Here is an 18857-nt window from a genome sequence, read left to right as displayed (position 1 = left end):
TCTTAAAAAAACCTCACACCTTTGTATAGTAAATATAGCATACTTAGTAAATTGACATATATATATATGCATTTATGTGTGTAGTACTTATGGATATGCAAACTTACACACATATAATCATGTATTAAAGAAAACCTGCTGGTAGTAATGTTTGGTTTTTTCCTTACCCAGTTATAAGACTGGGATGAGACTGCAGTGGTTGTTGAAAACATTCTAGATTTATTTTAGTAATTAGCATCAATTTATTTTAATAACATGAGAATATAGTAAAAGATTATGCTTAAAAATCTAGTTATTGCATAAAATTGAGCCTTCCCATTTCCCTTTTGGATGTTTTGAGTTTACTTTTTTGAAGAGGCATGCTAGCTGACGAAAAATTTTGTGTATTTATATGTCTGTACTACTGATAATATGCAAATATTATTTGGTCATATGGAGTATTTGGTAGGAGCAGCCTGTGAGAGCATGTGATTTTTTTTTTTTCTGTAAACTTTCATCTCAGTAGATGAGAATTTGGATGCTGCTTTATCTATAGAAATAATTTTATTTGGTAACTAGAACTTTCAAAATGAATTATGTAAAAAAGGTATTAAATCAAATGCTTAGATCAGAAAATGCTAAAGACTTTCAATTTAAACCAAAGTGCGTAAAGGCAATCTCCATGAGGAATTCCAAATTTAATTTGTATTTCTGCCATATGAACATTAGAAATACATTTTGAAGACCAAAAACTAATCCATTTTTATGTAATTCATGTTTCCTAGCTTATTAACACTCTCCGTGTGGTCTCTGCTTTTTTCTCATGTATTTTGGCAAAAGTCAGGTTTTGAAACATTGTCAGAATCAATGAACCTTCAAAACCTGGACTGTTAGTGGGGGTGCTTTACCATTGCTTTTCACAGCTAATCATGTTCTTGTCACTAGTGCACTAGCATTAATGTGTGCGATTGTTGTCATCACATAATATGTGAATCAAGGCCTTGTAGTGTCTACTCCTTTTTCAACAGCTTATTTTTCAGATATTGGTTCAATATAAATTGTTTACAAAGAAACAATCAATTAAGGGGACCTATATACAAACAAAAATAACCCAGAGCTATTACTATCAGTAGATTAAAGCTGATTATACTCTACATTTTTGGCACCATTTGGAGATCAGGCAACATAATTTAAAAAGTAATTAATTGAAAATTACATTTCAACATAAGTCTCTTTCCATTATCTCTCAAATATTATCTTTAATAAGTGAAAACCATATTTCATGTAAGCCTGCTAGAATGAACAATTTCTCTTCCCTAACCCCTCACCCCCTTTACACTCTGTTTTTTTCCTTATGTTTTGTTTTTTGGGTGGTTTTTTTTTTGTTTTTTTTTTTTTTTTTTTTTTTTTTACGAAAGCAGTGGCTTATGTTGAATGATTTTGTACAAATTTAAAAGAAGAAAAAAAAACAACAAAGAGAATGTGGTATTTTGAAAGAATTTGTGGGTGGAGATTAATTCCAAGTACTAGATCATGTTTTATTCCCATTCATGTGGCCAATGTGGTAGGGAGGAATAAAAGGAGTTATTATTCTACTCCACCCTGCCCTGCCCCATCCACGATGACAAGTCTTTTGTCAAGAGACTATTAGTAAGTTGCTTTTTTGCATCTTGTGAGGAGAAATAGAGTGGAGTGATACAGCTTCTTTTCCTTCCTTCTACATGTCATCCAGCAGAGCTGGTTGTTGCATTTACACCAGGTGGGAAAATACAGGAGGCAGTTAGACCTCTTCCATTGCAGTTAGTTTAGTTAGTCAAAGCTGTCATTTTTTTCTGACTAAGTTATTTGTTCTCTTCAAATGTCTTAATATGGTAGGGGTTAAAATATTGAATAATATAGTTAAAACCTCTGAATAGTTTTCTTTATAATACAATAAAGGGTGCAAAATTTGCTTTACTTCTGTATATCCAATTTTTCACTGAGTAACCATGTTCTGTCTGTTCTCAGTATCAGGATACACCGAGTTCTGATGTCTATACCATGTAGAGTTCTGTGTATGTTGGCAGAGAATATACACATAAATGCATAAATCTTTACAATATGCATACTCAGATTTTTCTTGATCTTACATTTCTGTGTACCATCAGTAAAGCAGAAGAGCAAATTTTAAAATTTCACAGCTTAACTGCAGCAGGAGAAAGGAAGAAGTCAGATACTCACAGTACAGTATTTCCTTTTTTTTTTTCCACTGGTTCCCCATTTCTTCCCCCTACCCCATGCATCAGTTCTACCCTGTGAGATGGAGGAACAATGAATGAATTCCCACAGATGATTTGCCTTACCTATAATCACATTCATGGTTAGGGACACCGCAGCGTGAAATGCATAATTTAAGGGATATTAACTCCTGCTTACCACAGGGGAAGAAAAGGCTTATCTTGTAAGAAGATGCAGTGAAAATTACTGACAGTGTGTGAAATCTTTGGTTTATAGCTTCCTGTATGTTCTTTCTTATGATTCCTATAGGTCCCATGTGCATATTTCCTCAGCTCCCACCAATACAGATTTTCACTACAAAACAGATAAACTGTGGGAAATTTTGTGACATCACCACTTTTAAGAAAGTAAAAAGCAACATTCCTGTATACGACCAGTCACCTGAGATCAGTCCTGTTCAGTATGTAGTGGAGAATGAGCAGAACATTGTACATTTGCTCTGGATTGTGGAGTAACAATTTTCTGTTCTCTTCAAAGACACTGGAATTCACAGAGGTGATTCTGTGCTTTCAGTTAGCCATGACAGATCTTTTAAGGCAGATTTTACAATCTACTGACCTGGCGATGCAGATGGAGTTCAGCCCCTTTCTCGGGCATACCACGTGTTAGAAGCCATTCTGCTGTCTGGACAGAATCAGGTATTTTAGGGCACCTCCATAGCCTGTTGTAGCCATAATCAGAAGATCAGAAATTTGAGCAGGCCCTGTATTTTTAGTTGATTATTGGTCTGTATATGTCTGATACAAAATTAGAAGACTGAAATTGTCTGTTATTTTTCCAAGCATAGGCATAGCTGCTACTTGGAAACCAGTCCTTTAGTTCCTGTTTTTCCTGAGATTGAGAGACTCACTTCCTGTGAACTAGCACTAAATTAGGGTAATGTACTTATCAGTGAGTGCTTGAGAAGAAACAGAACTCTTATCATAGTAATTAGAAACTTTTTAAAGCATATTAAGCATAGACTGACCTCCATTTCTTTTTTCCACGGAGCCCCACATATTCTAGGAGTCTGGGATTCAAAAGAAACTGAAGAGTGGGAAGTAAGAGCTCTGCTTTATGCCATTGGTGTAGAATAGATAGGAAAGTAAGATATATGCATTATTTAGTGGTATTAGTAAGGTAAAAAGCTTCTCATCACATGTCTATGGAATACATGAGGTAACTGTGAAGAAATGTGCATGCAGTCATGATAGCAGTTCCCTCAGCTCTTCCTCTGAGTGCAGATTATCCCTTATAACTCAAAAAACCGCTCCTAATCTGCCCCATCACAATTTTCCTTAATAGTGTCTGGCAGCTGCTGCAAGTTGGTTGCCTTTAGATGTGGTCGAAATCTCTCAAGAGTCTGAATCCAGGGTTTGTAGCTCATTTCCAGCCTTCCTCCCCACCCCGTACACACTTAACCCCTGGTGCCTTCTTGGCTGCTGCCAGAATGGAGGAAGAGAATTAAGGGGCAGAGGTGCAGTGGAGACAGAGGTGCTAAGAACAGAATGGAGGAAGAGAATTAAGGGGCAGAAGTGCAGTAGAGACAGAGGTGCTAAGAGGTTTGGAAGAACAATTAATAGTCACTGCTGTTTCCACACCCCTACTCCTGTGCCTGCCTGGCTCATATGTTACCACCCCACATACTCCAGTCTGTCCATAAGTGGCATAACCTCTCTCTCTCCCGATTTTTAGTTTAGACAAAATTATATGGCATTACCTTTTGCAGCTGCCACTGTGTATATCCATGTAGCTAGTGTTTTAGTTTTGTATTCTTATATTTTACAATATCTGTAAGACATTGTAACAGAGTTCCTCAGGTAACTGTTTTTATTATCTTATTTCAAGAATATTGTTGTGAGGAGCATTCTTGGACTAATTTTTTTGGTTTTATCTTGGCTCTTAAAGGGCTATTTGAGGGAACAAATTTTCATCAAAGTAGTGGGAGTTGGCAGAGCAAATCCTAATTGTTTGTGTTTGTAGCTTACTTGTAAAGTGAAGGTTGAGTATGGGTTCTTAAACAAGACAAATTCAGATGAAACTGAAGATCTGGGCAAATCTGTCTATGTTTGCTTAGTCAGACGTTGCAACAGGAATGTTCTCATAGTATCTGGAAATAAGACGGATTAGTCTGTCTTGTTCCACTGTTATAAAACCTGCTTCTGCAATTCTTAAACATAAGAAAGTAATAGTGAGTTATTTGCATTGATGGAGCTTTTTGTATGTTATCTGTTCATGGTATTAACATTGGAAAAAAAAAACCCTGTTACGTGTTTTGGAGTAATGCATATTTGCCAAAATTTAATTGTAAAATATATGCAGCATGTGAGATGATGTCTTACAGTCCTGGAGGCACTGAATGACCTCTACGAACAATCCATAACTGCTGTTTGCTACTTCATTTAATAAATAATATGGTATATAATAGTATGCATACATGAATATTTATTTACACATATGCAATACTTTTTTTTTTGTTTCTTTTAGCATAGGCTTAGATACAAAATGGATTACTTCCACTCTTGGTGAAGTTAGCAGCCAGCTCTGGTATGGTAATTAAAAAAAAAAAAATTATAAAGGTGTCTCCGCCATTTTCTATAAAATTTACCTAAACACCTTAAATTCTTCCATGCATCCAGAAGTACTGCCTTAACAGCTGAAACATTTTGATATCTGTTTTGATACATTGGCCTGACTAGCCTGGTCTCTTAAACATGTTCATATCACCTCTTCATTCAAAAAGACTATTTCAGTAATAAGTTCAGTAACATTTTTACAACTGAATATTTAATCATTTTGTTGGCATAAACATAGAGAAACTTATCTTCCTTCAGTGAATCTTCATCTCTTTTCTGATACTTGAATACTCTCTAGAGAAAGAGATGCAAGCTTGAATTTTCCCAGGCAAAGAAGGGAATTTAACCAAGGTAACCCCCACTGGGGAGGGGTCTTTACCAGGAGATTTTTTTTCCAAAAGGGTGGAAAATCTGTCACTCTCTCTGTGCTTTCAGAAGGAAATTGTGGATTCCATTGCATTTGGTTTTTGTTCATTGCACAATGTTTTGTTCATATTCAGAAACAAGTCTGCGGGCACATTAGGAAGCTAAAGTAAAAAACCTAAAGGGTTTATCAAGTGTAACTACTTTGTGGATTAGTAGCACTTGAGAGAGTCCTTCAATATCCCGATATATCGGCATCAATATAATACCGATGTCCAGCTTTAGGCATCTTTTTTCCTTTTCTGAACTAACCCATATTTTTCTCATTAGACTGTAATTAGCTGCTTGGTTTTACAGTTATGAAATCAAGTAAGAGGTTTCTCAGTCTGCACAGTGTTGAAGTCGTGCCTTATCACGGTGTATTAGTACATGGGCACAGTTAATAAAGGCATAGAAGACACCTTAGGATGCCTTTCTTTATAAATCTGTTGTGTTATGTAGTTGGATGCAGTGGGGCAAATCCAGAGCCTTCTTTCTGTCATCAGTCGATCATTTAGAACTCATTGTAAACGTTGGTCTGTTTCTTCTTTTTCAGTTTGTTGTATGGATCTGTTTGGGGGGGAGCTTAGAGAAAAACAATATTTATTGATTAAATTCTTCTGGGTAATTTAGTGCTGGGATTAACTTTGAAGTTTTGTGGATGGTTAATTAAATGTTCTGGATTGTCTCTGACAATTTATCATGTAAAAAAGATGTGTATTTGTCATTCTCCTCTGCACTGAGTCATGCTGAGTTAAGTTTCATGTTTGCTTTCAGAAAAGCTAAAAAAATATTTAATGGTTGACATATTTTGTTTGCTAAAAAAATTTTGAAATTTAAAACTGCAGTTTTGCTTCTGCCTTCTGTCCTTTCTCCTTTCCTTTTCTCTGAGATGGATATATGCACCTTGTTTTTGAATTTAAGGTAATTGCAAACATTGATAAGATGTATAAATAGGAAATGATAATAACAACTTCTAAAAATAATAGTAAAATTAATTTTATATGGATGTTTTGTGTTAAATTAGCTGAAACTCGATGCTTTTTGAATGTGTACTTTTTCAGACTCTCAAAATGTTTCATTACCAAGTGTACTCTGTTACCCAATAATATGGAAGATTATAAAGATTTATAAAGTCTTATTTTGTAAAGTTTATTTTTGTAAGACATGAGAAAAGGAGCTGCAGTAAACTTTGTGAATTAGTTGTTTAACATACAAAAAGAGGAATCCAAGTTTATATTATTAATATAAAAACACCTACCTTTCTGTGACCTACAGGCAAGGCATTTGGTACCTTTTTTATTTGAATCAAAGCTAAAACAGAACAGATTTTTTTTTTCTTTTCCCCTTCTCTTCTCAGAAGATTTAGGCCAAATGATGTTGAAAGTTTTTTTTCATGTTCCTCTAACTATCGGCTACTTCAACCATGTCATTATGTATCTCTTTGTTATATTGAAAATTTTCCTGAGATCCCTAAACTCGTTTTCATAATCTCCCTATGCCCTGACAGTCTCTGGTGAAATGGAATGAATTAATTCATGTGCCAGGTTAATTGTAGTTAGTTTGGTACATCGTCTCACGCTCCCATCCCCTCACTGGGGAAACGTCATGGAAAATGCTTTCTGAAATGCTAAATCCTTCTTTCTCGGGTTCATTTAAATTCAACTTGAGCTTCTGGAAGCCAAACAACTGTTGAAAACTAAGCAGTCAGGCTTTATGCTTAATAAAACCACATGCACCATTATGGTTTTTATATTATTCTGATATTATTGATCTGAGATGTTTAATGCTTGCAAATTCATTAACAGAAATAAATTATTTTCAAAACATGCCAAAATTTATTGAACTTTTAATCTGAGAAATTCTGATACTATCGTGGTTTATATATCAGAGCAAGCATAATGAATGTTAGTGTGGAAAATTAATGTCCTCTGCTTTCTTATTTTTTTTTTGTCTTTTGGTTACCAAAACTTTGTGTGGCTCCTTTGAAAAGTAGCTGGGGTTGGGGAGAAATACTAGTAATTAGAGGAAGGGCAGTTAGTTACTGAAGCATCTTCTTATTTTATAAGTTCCATAAGGAAAAAAGAAAAATATTGTATTGTGTGGTGTTCTCTCTTCTGTGAAAGTTGTTCTAAATTAAGCTGAGCAAATGTTTTGCATCTTTAAGTGTTCTATTCTAAATGAACCATACTCAATACTATAACCTCTACTTGGTGATAATACTCCTGTAAGTCTTCTACAGTCATCCTCTTAGGATTTATTTTAAGAAAGTATTCAGTTTTTCTGCAGTTATGTAATGACTTATGTGTGTTACCATGAGAGAGACATGATAGAGAAAACACTGGAAGTAGTTTAAAGTGAGCCTTTTTTGAAAATTCACCCCTTTTTCATTGGAAAGCTAGATGGATAATCAAAACTACTCCTAGATCTGCTATAGTCTAGCTCAGTTCTTTTATTTACTGTGTACACATTTACAACAACAAATTTCCAGAAATGACTGCATTACTTTAGACCTCAGTTTTGATAGGATAATCTACACCAAGTGTGTTAGGTCCTCTTGAAAATCTTTTTCAGCTTTGGAGTATTAGAATCTGAGAGTTTGTGGGGTTTTTCATACCAGGAAGAATCTAATCACAGTTCTCTACACGTAGATCTCCTTTAGGCAGGACTGTTGTTGCAGATTCGTTGCATACTGCATGGGGTTTTGCATCTGCATTTTGGGCTATTATAAATATTTCTGATATGTTTTCAAGGTACTTACTGGCTCCTAACTAACTTTCAGCATAATTTGAAAGCTTTTGGATATGCAACGTCTAAACTCTCTGGCTGTATGAATGTTGCTGCTTACTTGGGGGAATACAGGTCACAGGACATGTGAGAACAGAGGATAAAACACTTCCAGCTGAAGAAATCTGATTGTAGAACAACCTTATAGAACAACCATACACTTTCTTTTTTCCTTTGCTGAGCACATTAGTCAGTGGCAGTCGGGGTGTCAAACATAATAAATGGACATGACAGACAAGTTATGTGTTACTTTATCTTTTGTCTTTCCTGGCAAGAAAATACAAGGCATTTTGGAACACTTGCTTTGGAGGACACTGGGGTAAATGATAATCTGACCATCTTCAGAAAATATTGAAAAGTTTGAACATATTTGAGAAAGAGAGTCTTCAGGAAAAAACACAATTTTAATTTTATTTATTAATCCATATTTTTACCCATGCATAATTCTGCGCATATAAGTGAAAAATGTAGTATTAGGGATTTAGTTACTGCTGCAGCTTAGTGGACCAGTGTCACTCAGACAGCAGTTTAAAAATCTGAAAGATATCTGTTGTGGTTTCACCCAGCTAGCAGGCACAAATACAGTGCTGCTGCTCACTCACCCACCTCCTGGGGAATGGGGCAGAGAGTTAAAGGGTTAAAGGGAAGAGAGATTTGTGGGTTGAGATAAGAATTTAATAACTAAACTATAATAAAAAATAATGGTGATATTACTATTATTATGATCATTACTATTACGTATAAATTTGCAAATACACAAATGAGTGATAAACAGTGAAGCTGCTCACCACCCAATGACCAAGGCTCAGCCCATTACTGGCTAATGATCCCAGAGCAAGAAGAGTCACAAAATGGTAATCCCAGAATGGAGATAAGAGCTCAACTGTCCAAGAGAGCAAGAGGCAACCCAGAGAGAGGGCTGACCCACAGAGGAAGAACTTCCAGACAGATCCTCTTCTATATTCTGGGCATGACATACAGGATACGCAATATGTCAGTGGCCAGTTTGGGTCTCAATCCTAAACCTAAGGTCAAATCCCAAACTAGTAATTGGGGCTGTGCTCCCTCCTAGCTTCTTCTGCACCTGCAGGCACTGCTGAAGCAGGGAAGCTAAAGAGTTCTTTACTGTCCTGGACACAAGTATAAACATCAGTGTGTTATCAGCCTTCTCAGCACAAATCTGAAACATAGCTTCACATTAGCTACTCTGAATAAAGTTAACCATGTTGCAGCTGAAACCAGGATGGCTGTAAACTCAAAGAATATTTTTGGCGATATATTAATAAAATCCACAGACAATGTAAATAAAAAAAGCTTTATGTAATACAGAGATATTTTGTATGTCTACCCATATTTAAATGGGATTATAATTTGTTTTTCTATTTTTGTTTTTCCTTTGATTGTTCCTCTTTGTGTGCAATTTAGTGAAATAACTAAGACACATTTCATTAACAAACAATCTAACAAAGCAGTTTCCCATTGTTAAAGTCAGTTGATTTAGTGATTAATGAATTTGTTTTGCTGGCAGATAAAAAATAAATTTATATAGTGTAAAGTAATGACCAGTTTACTTGTCTGAAGATATAAATCCTTTTACTATTGTGGTTTCATAGTTTATAAACAGTGATTTAAATGTCAGTGACTTTATTATTGAGGAAAAACATAAAATTTGTAGCATGAGTGAAACAGTGTATGGTTTGCTGAAGCAGAAGAGAGTTGCTGAAACTGTATGATGAGACAAAGATAGCAAGTCCATGTCCAAGTTGATTACTTCCATTTTATACCCACCTTGAGCCTTGTGGAGGCAATTTTTTTTCAGTCTCTGCTATTTTTGTTTAATAGGTAAGAGTTTTATTGGTTTCCCTGAACTTCTTTCTCAAATGAGGTGTTGTGGATTTGAAGCTCAGCATAGATACCCATAGATGCCAAATTTGCATTCCTAATAATAATGACTTGCACAAGATCAGTAAAATTTTGCAGTCTGTGTTGTTAGTCCCTAGTAAGGATGATGATACACATTGAAAACATTACCCTGGGACAGTTAGGTCTTGACATTAATGGAAAAGACCTTATTTCGTGTGGACATAAAAGTTCTGCATCTCATAAATATATTAAAAAAAAAAAAAGAAAAAGAAAAAGGCAGGGGAGAGAAATCCCTGCTGCACAGTGTTGAAATTATATTAAAGGCATTGTAAAAACTATGTATACTGTGACTCAGATTCTAAAGTCACTGAGGCACTTTGAAAATTGAGTTTCCATTTTCTTTTTCTGGCATGGTTTCAAGCTAAGTTTTTTGCTTGGCTTGTTCCTTCCAATGCTGCATTCACTGTACTGAACTAAAGGAGTTGCACTAGATTTTTCTATGGAGAAATGGAGTCTTCCTGAAGCATGGGGAAATTTCTCCAAGTCAATTTAGTGGTATTACATGTCAGGAGACAACATCAATGAAATTTCATTAATCAGCTCTTTACCTTGCTGGCAAAAGCAAAACCAAATCAAATTAAATGACATATGCTTCAAATCAATAACTTTTTTTTTTCCCCTGTAAGCAATGTTGTGCATCTCGGCCCTCTCATTTGACTGTTAGAACCTGTTTAAGACATGGTGATTAGTTTCTCTTCGACAAACACCAGCAAAATGTGTTGCCACCTAGGAAAAGACAGGGGGCCTTCAGTTCCCTGAATTAGACATCCAAAAATCCCCTGCTTGTTGTCTGCGTAATTATGGGAAAAGCTAAGACTTGCTAGTACATCTCTGTGAGCTCCATAGGCGTCTTTGGCTGCAGTTTTGTATATGCTGTAAAGCCGTATTCTAATCAAGAAACTAGAGAGCATGGAACTTAGTTTTGGGTTCCTGATGCAATTGCTCTGAATTTACTCCATGTTATCTTACACAGAACTCTGTACTATTATAGCAATACGGTGAATTTTCGAAGTAACACTTAATTCGGTAATCGGTCACTTTCAAGAATAGGTGTGCCAGGCTGTATCTTCAGAAATCAGTATTTTCAAAGACAGTCGAAAAGTTTTTGTTAACGGAATATTATTTGATGGATTAGTATGAAAGTTTTTTCAAAACAAACAATTCAAAAGACTTTTTTTTTTCCTCCTTCCCCTCCTCTGCCTCCCCACTTTAGACAATTGATTTAGAGGGGTTCAAGCTGTTCATGAAGACGTTTCTGGAGGCAGAGCTACCAGATGATTTCATTGAGCATCTTTTTACATCATTTAGCAACAAAATCTCTCACTGCAGCCCGTTAATAAAAGGCAAACCCCAGCACCTCTCTGGAGGTAAGTAATCCAATCACAGTAATACGAGAGCTGAAGGTTCCCTTCTCCTGGTATTTCTAATAGCTATAAGTGTATAGAATTTTAAACTATGTGTATTTCTCTTTTGTTCTGATGTTTTTGACATTGAAGAAACTAACTCAATAATGAACAAGAAGTATTGTGAAAAGAAATGGAAATTAAATGGTTTGATCTTTTTAGTTCATGATAATGATGCAGGTGAGACACCAAGTGGACAGTTTTTGTCACGTTAATGCTAGTCAGATTGCTATGGTTACATGATCTTGCTGCCTACTCTTCTGCATAAACACTTAAAAACCTTCAGAACATCATGCAGGAGCCTCCTGCGGGTGCTCTACAGTTTCTGTGCCCAGTTACAGCTGCTTCTCTTAGTTGTTTAGGTGTGATACTGCTCTTAATAAACCTACATACTTATCAGCTACTGATATTTTAAATGTCCTATAAGTGTTAGCAGTATTTTTTTTCCCAATGTGAGGATCCTCTTCAATGCAGTTTGAAATATTCATGCTAAGCTGAACATTTTTATTAAAAATGATTTTGTGTTCAGAGGACATAATATTAAAATACTTCCATGGAAAATAATGTTAAAACCTGTCAACCTACAAGATTTTATAAAACTTTTAAAGAAAATTTCTAGAAGAAATGTAAAGTTATCTTCCTAACTTGAAATACTTGGTTTAGCACTTTAGCAATTAAAATCCAATAGCTAAAAGCAAAAGGTAGACTAATTTAATGAAATAAAACGTGTGTTTTGAACAGCTCGGATAATCAAGCACTTAGAGCAAGTTACCAAATGGTTTGATGGGTACTTAATCGCTTGAATTCTTTATATGAAGATTAGATCTCTTCAAAGTGCAACTTATCCAGAAGTTGTGAATTTGGTACTGGTGCTACTAATGGAGAAATTAGCTTTTGCAGATACCAAGCACTAGATTTCCTTAGGTGCCTCAGTGTACAATACTAATTTTAGGCTTTCAGATATCACCATTGGGTCTGACCTGTTCTTTTTCCCGCATGTTGCTCTCAGCTGTGTTAAATAGATGGGTTTCAGTTATTTTTCTTTATTTAAGTGTATAGTACCTGTTATTTCCACTTCTTAGTTTTATATTTCCTGGCAAAAAACACCAATGAACCAACCAAATAAACGCCTCCCCCCATATTGCATTATCATTTTCTGTTATATTATTTATATTTTTCTATCTCTCTCTATATATATATATTTATGTGATGGTCATTAGCTGTAATTAAACTTAAAAAAAACCCAACATTTTTCTACTAGCAAAGCTTGCTTACCACATCAAGGATATGATTCTTAATATAAATATTTTCTCATTTGATTTGGACTATTTGGGTATCTTTTTTTATCTTTTCTAAGCAGAACTGCCATGGACACATTTCGTTCCACAAATATCTGCTGTGTAGACAGTACATTTCCAACTTCTTGGGCTTTTGTTGTTAGTTATCTAGACTGGTTCCATGTGCAAAGCAGTAGGCTTTGTTAGATTACAGTGTAATCAGATGTGTGAAGTATTCAAAACCTTCTGTTGCTAATTACAGCTCTGATAATGGCTTATGGGTTTGGGCAAGTCATTTAGACTAGTGATTCTGTCACTTGCCCTTAAAGATGCTTTGCAACAACATCTCTGAGGGCATGTCTAGATGTATTATTTATTGTATGCTGCAGGGTATATTTTGGATTTCATAAATTTTCAACATTGCATTTATTTCAACAATTAATGTAGATTCTGTTGTCTATAAAGTCCCAGCCACACAATTTCACTTGCACTTTAGTTACTCTTAGTTTTTCACTGAATTTTTCATCATGTTTTCATCAATGAGTAGCATCAGCAATAAACATGCACTGTACCAGCCACCAAAATCTGTAATCTTTTACATTTAACTCTTTTTGCCTGATAACTCCAAGAGCAGCTGACATTTACTGGTGCAGATTTATTTATTATGTTGTGTTTTTACATATGTTGTCTGAATACTGTTATTTCAAAAAATCATCTTTTATCATTCTGGTGTTGTATTTCTATGGTTTTGACACTTCATATTTAGAAATAATAACAGATGTTTTCAGGTCATTTTCAGATTTACAGCTAAATTCTGCTCAATATAGGCCATACTTAGCTTTCTTCACTTTCGCCAGAATTCTCTCCGTGGTAAAATAATAATTAATAATAATTTTTATTATTGCTGTTATTGTTTAAACTGTGTGCTGTTTCTTACTCTAGTGCTACCTCCTAATTTTTTTTCTCCTTCACTAACTTTTCCCAGTTTGTAGTTAATTTTCATCTTTTTTGTTAGTAAGGACTTTAGAAATAATGTAATTTGAGACCAGATTAGTAGTCTTCCATATGTATTTAGTGTAATACCAGGACTGTTTGATAAATTGTTATATCCAAAGCATGTTCAGAGAGACAATTTAGTTCACCTCATGCAAGATTTATTTGTGCTTGAAAATATGCTGTTTATATTGTAATTCAATTGCATGAGATTTAAGCTACATATTCCATCTTTATAATTTGTAGCATATAAAGGGAAAAAATGTGTATTTGTACATTTTGATGGGCAAATTAAAATTATGGAAACCTTAATTTTAGGATATCTAGTAATTTTTCAATGTTACCAATAGTGAAAAAAATGACCATATGGGTTAATAAATTAGTCAGAAACGTTTGACATTCTTCTTGAAAATGGCAAGATACACAAGAGCTAGAGAAGTTCACAAGGAAAGTATCAGGGTTCATAAATCTCTCTGGTATGTGCCCGTTTTTTACTTAGTCTCTTGGTCCACTCATGTCTCTTTATAAATTGTATTTTCAGTTAAGGTGTCTGAAGAGAGATGGAAACAAATGCCTGGTAAGCAGCAGCACTGTAAGTCATCTGCAAGTCAGCACGTTGCAGACACCCCTCTCCCACCTCTGATTAAGAAGTAATACTTTAACCAGTACCTTGTGGCTGATAAGCTAAAAGATACCTTAAAATTTGTATGCCTTTTCATTTAGATTTCAGTGGAATTCAGGACTATACTTTTTTGAGATTAATTAGCCAAAGTTTTAGAATACTTTTTATTCTGTGCATGAAATTCATCTAAGACTGGAATGTGAACCATTTATGTAAATTGTGTGATTAAAGCTAGCATCGTACTTGATTAACATTTTATAATGTCTTAATTTTAAGGGCACTTAACCAACATGCAAGCACATGTAGTAGAACATTGCCCTATTATAATCTTTTTACTAATTTTAAATATTTACTTTCAGTGTTTATTATCTGCCTGAAACCATGAACATGAACTTGATTCAGAGATATATTTTCTGCATGCCAATTTGTTTTTGTTTAATGAAATATTTTTTTCTAACCTGTGTACCTCCGTAGACTTTTGAAAATGTCTTCAGATTGTAGTGGAGTTTTTCAAGATATAAATAGGGGGAGAAGAAAACCCACCAGAATTCTGTTTCCATTTACTACAGTAATTAGCTTGTCCAAGGCAAATGGATGAAAGAAATTATGTATGCAGGTTATGTGAGCAATGACGACTCTGTTTTGAATTACTTACAGAAAATATTTAAGAACATTTTGTAAATGGATTTTGTAAAGGATTTGTAAGGATCTTTAATATCACTAAAGTCAGTGAGAAAAGAAACAAACGTGTAAACAAAGTTTTATTATTGCTTTCTCTGTGTTCTCCTGTCCTTCTCCTTTTTTTCCTCTATTTATTGGTCCTGCAGATTCAAATAATATAATTGGGAATGGTCATATTAATGTTCTCTTAAAACAAAAAGTTTGTCAATGATGAAATTTGTATTCCAGGTGGTACACTGGAACTGCTCTTGGTCACAATATTTGAGAAATTATTATGGCTGTTATTTAAATTCTATGTTTATTTTCACACTACTCTGTGATCAAGGCTTCCATGTTTTAAGTATGTGTTGCTCTGACACACATCTGGCTGTGTTTTTTGGGAAGACTGCACACTTGGGTATTATCAGAGTTTTCTCTGAAACTAAACATCTTCAATTAGTGTAGCTGGTGTCAATCCTTAAGTTCGATGAAGCTTCTACAAGCACAAGGAAGTGGATGCAGCATTGGGCAGGGATTGTTTTAACACTTAATTTAACATGTAATGTAGTAGAATAGAAATATTCAAAAATTCTAATATTTTGTAGTAAAATAATGTCAGATCAACACAAATGAAAAAAAGGGTTATGCCATTCCCATAATTGATTTTTTCAGTAGTTTTCTTTATCTGAATAATATTTCAAAATCTCTATATAATTTTAATCTGCCTTTGCTGAATAAATTATGAATATGAATTGTTTAAAACTTCCCATTTATATATAAATTAAGAAGTCATCTGAGATTCACATAAAACAAAGATGCATGTATCGAAAAGTTATGTTTTCATTTGTGCTTGTATCATATGTTTAGAGTAACAAAGGCTGTGTTATTTCCAGGTCTGAGACTTAATAAGGGTACCTCTACATCCCGACCTCCTACTCCTGCCAACTTACATTTACCAGACATGATCCAGCTGAAGGATATTGTTTGCTACTTGTCATTGCTAGAAAGAGGAAGACCTGAAGACAAGCTAGAATGTATGTTCTTTTTTAAAGTTAATTTTATGTATTTATTTCAGTAAGTCATCAAAAATTCTGTTTCTGAACTTTCTGAGCTTAAGACTCAGTTTTTAGTGGATGCATTATAAAAATATGCATGACCATTATTGCAGATACGATATTTTATTCTTGCTAGTAGTATTAATTTGGTGAGATTTTCAATAAATTATTTCTGTCTAAGATGAGTAGTAAGGATCATACAGTCTGCAGTTAAAATAATTCTTTCTATACTGTCATCTCTTGATTAGTATCAGATCTGAGAAAAACAAATTAAATATATTGAGGATGCTTAAAAATATATAGAAGTGGTGAATAATCTGTAGAAAACAAGCTAATTCAAACAAATAATGATTGTTAATGTAGGCCGTGGACTCTACAATATTAGCAAATGCAGAAATGCTAAGAATAAGCCAAGTCTGCACCACTGTTGGGAATGATTGCTTGGCACTGGAAGTTAGAAATGATTTTTATTTTTAATTAGGAGTCTGTTTCATTAAAGCCCAAAACTTCTACCTGTTCTTAAAATAACTCAGAGTTTGATCTGTGAATTGGAGGAAAAGAAAAAGAAACTGTTTCCCCATTATGGCATTTTAGATAGATACACAGTCAGATCAATCATATAGTCCTTACTGAGACCAAATATACTTTGATATGCATAGCTGGTCTGTCTGTAAAAGAACTGTGGGATCGGGCTCTAATACTGTATGGAAAGTAAATACTCAAATGATAGGAAGTGCAAACAGTAGGCTGCTTCTGACAGAGTAAGAAATTAGTTACAAGGTTACCTGACCACACATTGTTGAAGTATCTTGGTGTTTTGTTACCTGTAGTTAGGTTACAATGACAACTTAGACACAATGACAACTTTGTACTGTGAGGTCACCAGTACCTTTGCCTCAGCAAAGACTCTGAGGTGTCATCCCCAAATTTGGTAAAACCAGTTTGGTATCATATGATTAAAATATGAACATGTACGTGTGAAACTCTGTTCAGAACACAAACACAGGAAAAAAAAAGATACTAGCATTGAATTCAACTTACAATATAGTAACTGTTTCATGGCAGGAAGTTATGCAAACCTTATCAGAGCTCTGAAGAGCTCTATGCACAAACCATATCATGAGATGGACATTGGTTGCCTCCTCTGGGGTCAGGAATTGACATAATGAAAAGGGGGAAAGACAGAGGAGCAGGTAGTGATTTTAGTGGAGGGGATGTTCCAGGAACTTCCTGCTACAGGAACTGCATAGGCAAAAGACTATGGATGATCTATATGATTTAGGGGTGGGAGAGCCTGATCTAATAACTGAACAGTACTTACATGTTTTGCATATTCAAGATCATTTGCATTTGCAAGATATAATTAAGGACATGGTTATTATATAAGTCTATTTTCTACTTTGTCATACAGAGCGGAGATATACCACATGCTGTCACTTTTTAGTGTCTAAATTTTGGCTTATACTGTACCATTAGTATGCAGAACTCCCTGTTGATTTTAGTTGAATTGCCCTTATAAATTAATGGTATAATTTAACCCTTTACCTGAAATTATTTTATAGCAATAGATCCTGTGGCTGTAAAGTAAATTACAAATTAGTAGCAGTGGAGTGAAAAAAGAAAGAATAGCTTATTCTGGAGTTGCTGACATTAATATTAATACTAATCTCAAATCGTGATTTTTTTTTTCTGTTGACAAAAAACTGAAACTCTGAATCATAGCTGAGTGTTTTAAAACTTGATTCATGATAAGCAGAACATGGAAGTGGTGCTTTCAAATAAAATCTCATATAAGCTGGAGGATTTTTAAAGATAAAATGCACTAAGAGGAAATATTGTTTAGGTTTTGAATCTATATGATTTATGGATTTTCATAGATTTACAATTTTTTCAGTAGATACACGGGTTCTCTAACCTATTAGCAGTGTATTTCTAGCGTTCTTAAGCACTGCGAACCGCACCTGTTTGATGTGCTCAGCATATCTATTATTCATAACCTATATATGGCCTGAATATAAGGAATATCCCAAATTTTCCACAGAGATGCACTGGAAGAATTTAAGTTCTCTTTTTAAGGTCATATTGCAAATAGTTCAGGGAGAATCTATGTTGTTAGGTACCTTCATGGTCTAAGACTCAAACCATAGACTTAACCCACAGTCTCTGTGTTGTTTTCACATGTACCAAGCTTTGCTTGCTGGGGTCCACACTGTGGTTCTTGAGCATGTAAGAAAGACCCCTTGTAAATATGCAGGGTACTTCCTAAGAATTGGACAGTGGTGTTTTGTAGCTCAACTTTTCTTCCTTTAATGATCCCAACAGCAGAAGTTATTTTAGCTCACAATTACATGAGTCTTTATCAGCACAACCCATTCCTCAATTTGTGTGTTTTTTATCAGTATAACTATGGATGCCAGACATGTATCTCTTGTGAAACTGTTCAGAGAAATGGCAGGAGGCAGTGTGAAAGGCATTAGACATAAATGATGTGGAGGAAGCATAGTGCACAGCAAACTCACTACCCTGGACTTTACGAGAGCGGGCTTTGGCCTCTTCAGGGACCTCCTTGGAAGAGTCCCGTGGGATAAAGCCCTGGAGGGAAGAGGGGCCCAAGAAAGCTGGCTAATATTCAAGGATCACTTCCTCCAAGCTCAGGAGCCATGCATCCCAACAAAGAGGAAGGCAGCCAAAAATGCCAGGAGGCCTGCGTGGATGAACAAGGAACTCCTGAGCAAATGCAAACAAAAAAAGGAACCCTACAGAGGGTGGAAGAAAGGACAGGTAGCCTGGGGACAATACAGAGACACTGTCAGTGAAGCCAGAGATCAGGTGAGGAAAGCTAAAGCCCTGATAGAATTAAATATGGCCAAGGACATTAAGGGTAACAGGAAGAGCTTCTATAGGTATGTCAGCAATAAAAGGAG

At 35.0% G+C, this 18857-nt stretch overlaps 1 protein-coding gene across 1 annotated transcript in view; it reads left to right on the top strand.

Annotated features, from left to right (window-relative positions):
* DGKB (diacylglycerol kinase, beta 90kDa) overlaps window positions 1-18857 on the top strand; it is a gene marked incomplete at both ends in the record, with an annotated part of 92675 nt that overhangs the window by 11363 nt on the left and 62455 nt on the right. Inside the window, 3 exons of the mRNA XM_010087468.1 lie at window positions 11137-11290; window positions 14138-14173; window positions 15772-15912. Of these exons, the coding sequence (XP_010085770.1) occupies window positions 11137-11290; window positions 14138-14173; window positions 15772-15912 (331 nt within the window). The remainder of the gene's footprint in view (window positions 1-11136; window positions 11291-14137; window positions 14174-15771; window positions 15913-18857) is intronic.

Source organism: Pterocles gutturalis, unplaced genomic scaffold (assembly GCF_000699245.1).
Source record: "Pterocles gutturalis isolate BGI_N339 unplaced genomic scaffold, ASM69924v1 scaffold11821, whole genome shotgun sequence".
Lineage (NCBI taxonomy): Eukaryota > Metazoa > Chordata > Aves > Pterocliformes > Pteroclidae > Pterocles > Pterocles gutturalis.
This window is presented reverse-complemented; position numbering and strand designations above follow the sequence as displayed.